The sequence below is a fragment of the Cibotium barometz genome, chromosome 7 (assembly GCF_041138505.1).
Source record: "Cibotium barometz isolate CiBa-2024 chromosome 7, ASM4113850v1, whole genome shotgun sequence".
In the NCBI taxonomy this organism is placed as follows: domain Eukaryota; kingdom Viridiplantae; phylum Streptophyta; class Polypodiopsida; order Cyatheales; family Cibotiaceae; genus Cibotium; species Cibotium barometz.
The window spans coordinates 60,297,815-60,303,814 of NC_141052.1; the positions used below are offsets into that span (position 1 = coordinate 60,297,815).

At 43.5% G+C, this 6,000-nt stretch overlaps 1 protein-coding gene across 3 annotated transcripts in view; it reads left to right on the forward strand.

The window, feature by feature from the left end:
• The window catches only part of LOC147637271 (sec14 cytosolic factor-like), a 45,122-nt gene extending 41,674 nt beyond the window's left edge, over positions 1–3,448 (forward strand). For all 3 annotated transcript variants that reach the window (XM_086800908.1, XM_086800909.1, XM_086800910.1), the window contains 3 exons: positions 2,355–2,456; positions 2,902–2,982; positions 3,113–3,448. In XM_086800908.1, coding sequence (XP_086657034.1) covers positions 2,355–2,456; positions 2,902–2,982; positions 3,113–3,433 — 504 coding nt within the window. In that variant the 3' untranslated portion in view covers positions 3,434–3,448. The remainder of the gene's footprint in view (positions 1–2,354; positions 2,457–2,901; positions 2,983–3,112) is intronic.
• The last annotated feature ends 2,552 nt before the right edge of the window (positions 3,449–6,000 follow it).

The window sequence follows — 6,000 nt, forward strand, 5'->3', positions numbered from 1 at the left end:
GACCCCTAAGACCCAATCCCTAGAGGATCGAATGAAATGAATGATGAGCCTCCTAGCCTATTTATAGGCCCATTAAATCCTTGGAGAGCTGGCCGACCAGCAGTCGGCCAGCAGCCTTGGCATAAAATACAAAAACGCAGCACAGCCTGGTCTTCTGGATGCGCTTCAGTCCCCTTTGCTCTCTGGAGTCAGCCGACAGCTCCTAGAACCAGCCGACAGCATCCTCCTCCATGATCCCCATGCCCTGTTCCAAGTCCACCACAAATTCTGCACCCGAGGCTCCAAAATTCTGGTTCTATTGATCTTTTACTGGCTGCCCCCTTCTGGATTAGCCCTGAGAAGGTACATGGCATTGATCATGCAGCACATGACATCTGTGTATACTAGATTGATTGAAAATTTAGCACTTCATCTTAAAGTGTTTCAGCCCAGTTTCTGGTTTATTCTGTCGTATCAAATCTAAGTTTTCTTCTTTGGAAAAAAAAAGTTGGTCAAGTCCTATGCGAGGAGGTCATGCTTCCGAATTGTTCTCACTGAGGAGCATGCTTAACTGGGAGGCTCCACATCAGGGCCTATCCATCTAGACCCCAAAGCCTCAAGGTTGTGGGTATCTTCCAGACTAGGCAATTAATGGAAACACCTAGTCTCACAGTCAATGAATAGCTCTCTTTGGATACATCTTTCCGATGTGGTGAGCAGATCTTTCTCAACAGTGCACATGTCAAAAAGGGTGGAACTGTAGGGTTCTCTTTTTATTTAGGATAGAAATATGTGTTAGTAAATGGTTTTATAGGAGTAAAGAGTTCTCTACTATGAATCATAAGTAGTTAAGCAAAAACATGTACAGTCAAAATCTCTACACCGATGCGTGTTCGGTATTTTGTTGTATAAGCATGTCTAATCTTGTTATATTGCTGTTAACTTTTCCTTTAGAGATCTTATGTGTTCTGGAGAGAATGTAAGTGAATTTTGGAGTGCAGTACCAAGACATCTGAGAAACTTCACATGTGAATTGGATACTCGCATGATATTTTACTGTCATGTATGATTGGCATAGAGATCAAATTGCATCTCTAAGTTTTGTCAGCCCCTTTGGGGTCGCTTGCATCCCCCCAAACTTGCTTAGTCTTATGAAGTATATAGATCTTGGGCCCATGGTCACAAACAACAAAGAGGGAGGATGATGAGCCATCCAATCTGGTGACCTGCCAATTGAGCCATCTCCAATACGAAGGATCTACGAGAATGCTTCTAATCCAACTCGGTGACCTGCCAATTCAGCGATCTCCAATACAGAGGATCTATGAAAATGCTTCTAAGTACAGTTTTGGTCTCTGTTGCAAAAACTGTTGTAAATAGCCAGGGATGCTTTGTTTACACGTTGCACTGTCTGATGCCAATCTGCTACTGAGTGTGGTCTTATGGGCTGTAGGGATTCGTATCAGGTGTGAAATTGCTGTAAGGAAATCTACTCATACATGTCAACCTTGCTGATGCAATGCTTTTTAATGTTGCTCACCTCCTCAATGTTGACTACTACTCAGAGCAACTGATGATGTTCTTCCAAGGAGGGCTTTGTAAGTGCTTGAAGTTGAAAGGACTATTTGGGTTTGAACGTTTGAAGCAAAACTAGAATTCCTCAATTTGGATCAATGAATCGTGAGTTTGTCATGAGGTACCCGTGACCACATTGGGAAACTTTTAGCTATGTATTCTCATCCACACTAACATAATAGAGCACCGCAATGCATTCTCAAGGTGCTTTAAAAAGAAAAATCCCTGCTTTTGACCCACATCAAATTTTCTAATTGAGTGGATTTTCCAAATGGATTTTTTTTTTGGGGGGCAAATTCTGAAAATCACTGCAGCTTGGTGAGAACTGCATAGTAAAGATTTGAACCAACTCTCAAGCGAATGCAATTACGTGTTTTTCTAGCCTGGGATACTAACCAAGAACCTTGAAACATCACTTTTCTTGGGACACACGAGAGAATGAATTGGGGCCTAAAAGGATATTATGAGCATCTAGATCTAGCATGGGCACTTTCAGAGTGATGCAAAGAGGCCTGGAGCTAGTGTAGTAACTTGGAAGTGCATCTTGGGTGCATTGAATGGAATCAAAGCTCCGGTATCATTATCTCCAAAAACCAATTTCCTTGTTTATTATTGTCCAAAAGATAACTAACTTGCGCGTCCACCATGTATGTACAGAAGCACCACTGCACCATACAAGCAAAAATTGTCATGTAGGTCATAAGAGATTATCACGTCGCCTTGATTAGGGTATCTGGTTTCGTTTTTGAATTCTTTCTCCCTTTAGTACTGTACTAAATGAGATCCTTTTGTCAATTCAGGTTCTCACAATCATATCAACAATTGATGATTTAAATTATCCAGAGAAGACGGATGTATACTACATTGTGAACACGCCCTACATTTTTTCAGCATGCTGGAAGGTGCGTGAGTTTTACATTTTGCAAAGGATTGTGCACGTCTGTGTTTTCAAGTGTGGATGGAGTAGCGGGCGACTGAGTTGACACGGTCCAGAAGAAAACAACTCGCAATTTTCAACGTGAGAGAGCAAGTGCAGTTTGAGACCTGTTATACAACAGTAGAATTGAGGGGAGCACCAAGGTTCCTTGGCTCACCAAGGGTCAAAACAAAGCAAGAGAGCGTTCACCCTGCAAGAGGGAAGTAGTGGGGCTTTTCGTTTCCATAGAATCGGTAGAGTAGGCATTTGTTGCAGAGTAGTGGGGATTTTTTAGCTCTCTTCGTCGACGAGCTTGCACAGACATGCACTTTCTTGCTGCAGTGCAGCTATTACTGGAGACATGCTTAGTTCACTAGTGTAGTAGGCTTGTTGCATATTTCTTGGTGGGCTTACATATCCATGTCATGCAGGTTGTGAAACCTCTTCTGCATGAGAGGACCAGGCGCAAAGTGCGTGTCCTCCAAGGGTGTGGCAGAGACGAACTTTTGAAGGTAGAATGCAATGCATTTCGATTTCTGCAATCTTGCACTGTCCTCCACTTTTAAGAGGCTTTGAATTTCACACTATATGGATATTGTGAGGCCTTTAAAAGTTTGCTAAATTTCTGATCACTTGCATCAGGAAATGGACTTCGATGTACTCCCTCATTTCTGTAAATATGACACCAACTGGGCAAACTCCTCCAAGGAAGTGGATTGCTTCTCTCCTTCCCATGCATTCCATGTGGAAGTCTGGAACTACATCAAACAACAATCCTATGTCTCAAAATGTGTGGGGCCTTCTCCACAAAAATCATTTCGTGTGGAAATGCCGCATCCAGAGGAAGGTGTACAAACTATTGAAACAGCTTTTCAATCAGCACTAGTACAGTATGCTGATGAAGGATCCAGTGAGGAAGCTTCCTCCATCAGATTTTCATATTTACAGGTGGAGGATGATTAAAGTGTAATCTGCTAGGCTGGGTGTGACATAATTCAAAGGGTCTTGAAAAGGGTACGCATGACTTTTTTTGGGGGGAAAGGCTAGTGTTTGTTCTGCTCAATGGCATGCACTTTTTCATCCTTATCAAGTATATCTTTGGCCCTTGAACTAATTTTTCCCAGATGGATTAAAGATGGAAGCTTAAATAGATTACGATTTACCAAAACGACGATAAAGCAGTATTAAATTTGGTCAAGTGATTGTGTGAGATGATGCATTATTGAAGACAATCTAGAGACCTTGCTTGCTTCTCGTGTTGTGTACCTGAGTAGCTCACATGTGTCTCTACAACCCCCACTTAAAGGTGCTCCCTTACCATGTGGATTAAAAATCATATATACTGGTTTTAATAAGCAATATATTTATGCTAAGTTTGCAAAACACTCTTTGAACTAGAGGTGGGCAGGACAACAAATCTTTAGCCTTGAAGGAAAACCTTGGATAATCGCATATAAAGTAAGTGATCGGAGGAGAGACGCCCTAGGAAATATATATGACTTAGATATTGCTCATGAGAATTCTATATCGAAATCATCTTATACAAATCAAACCCTAAAATATGTTATTCTGAGAGAGATCCCTGGAGTATCCTATGCTGAGAGAAAACTAAAGTATATCATGGTGAGAGAAATCCTACTATATGAGAGAGGACCCTAAATCATGTAATTCTACTAAGAAACGTCATTTGATTGCTCATAAAAGGGAATGCACGTAATTACCTGAGATTACAGGGCTCTGCTCTGTAGGCCTAAGGACTGGCTTGCCTTGAAGGGTGCGCCTGTGTGTAGAGGTGGGAGTTGTAGAGCACAGGAGGGTCCTCTCCGCAGCTTCAAGAGCAGCTCTTCTCTTCTCGGGTAACGAGAGGTCAAGGCGAAAGAGGACTCCAGGAGGGGGAAGGATGAGGAGACCTTGCAAAGTCTCTCATGCGATCGTATTCTCATGCAACGTATCACCCCCGTGTAGGAGAGCCCACGACTGCAACCCAACAAGAGTTTTTGGGGAGGGGGTTAGTAGTCATATCTATCGAGCATGCTTTTGTTAGTAGTTATGTATATTTACACTAGGGCCTCTCTTGTGGGTTTGACCGCCTGATTTAAGTGTTTTCTCAAATTTTTCTCTCTCCATATTTTTTCTCTATTTTTACGAAGTGTGGGCGGTTGTTCTGTGGCTCTTAGATGATCCAGACACTGGCCGACTGCTAGTCTGAGCGTTCTGTATGTTGGCCGACTGTCTCTGCCTCTCCCCGACTTTCCCTGAGTGCTGGCCGACGGAGTTTTGTCGGCTAACTAGAGGTGGGAGCAAGTCGTGAGCTTGTAGCTGTTGTCGGTTGCTTTTTGGGCTAGCCGATTGGCTGATAGGGCCATATAAAATGGACCCATGGTCCCTCACACTTTGTATTTAGTCATCGGGATTTTCTTGTGTGTATATATAGCAGAGTTACACGCCTCTCTCTCTTCTTCTCTATTGCTATATTTTTTGCAGTGCACTTGCTCTTGTGTTAGATTTTGTTTTCATCTTCGATGCATATTTTGACATGGTATCAGAGCTCTAGGCTCTTGATAAATCTTGGGAACTGTGAGCAAGAGGGGGACTGTTTTGTTGCTGATTGGTGGACTATTTTGGATCGTTCGGGAAGAGGAGAAGCGAGAGGAAGGCGGATTGATTTGCTGGACAACCACTTGCAGGTTTAAGTTCTCAGTTACACCCCCGCAATGGCAGATTTACTTGAGATGGCTTAGAGGCATGTGAAGATCCGACACTCCCCACGTTCCTAGTGGCCTGTCAGTTGGACGGGAACAGCTACGGCATATGGAAGGTAATGATGGAATCTGTTTTGGAGTCTTACGACCATGCTGATTTCATTGTTGTTGGGGTTCCACGGTCGGAGTTAGAGGAAGGGGAGTTACCCTCGATTCGGAAGGAACGTGAGGCACAGGCACAGTTGTGGGATTGTGTCAACGCTAGGGTCCGTTCTTTCATTTTCCTCAACTGTACACGGTAGGTAATCATATCAAGCATATGACACTGGCCAGAGGTATATGGCAGCATTTGGCTTCTCTCTATAACAGGGTATCGCCTATCAAGAGGATCTCCTTGGAAGTACAGATGCGGGTGATGAATCTTGCAATGTCGTTGACGATGCGGGAGCACATCAATAAGCTGCAAGCTCTTCAGTAAGAAGTTCTCTAGGCTAGGAAAGAGATATCATCGGAGGATATGGTCATAAAGTTGGTGTCACATTTTCCCTCTCAGTACTCAGCATTTTACTCTTCTTTGATTACCAGTGGCAGGCTCGGCACCATCACATGGGAGGAGCTTGTGCCCATGGTCTTGGACCAGGAGGAAAGATTCTCGAACCCTCCACAGGGCGGAGGTTCGGAGGCCTTAATTGGCCAATGGTCGAAAGACCGTAACAAGAAGGGCAAAGGGAAGGCTTCATCGGAGAAGTCTTATGAGAAGATGTCCGATGCAGACTGCGAGAAACTGAAGGTAGAGAGGACCTGTAATGATTGTGGCAAGAAAGGCCA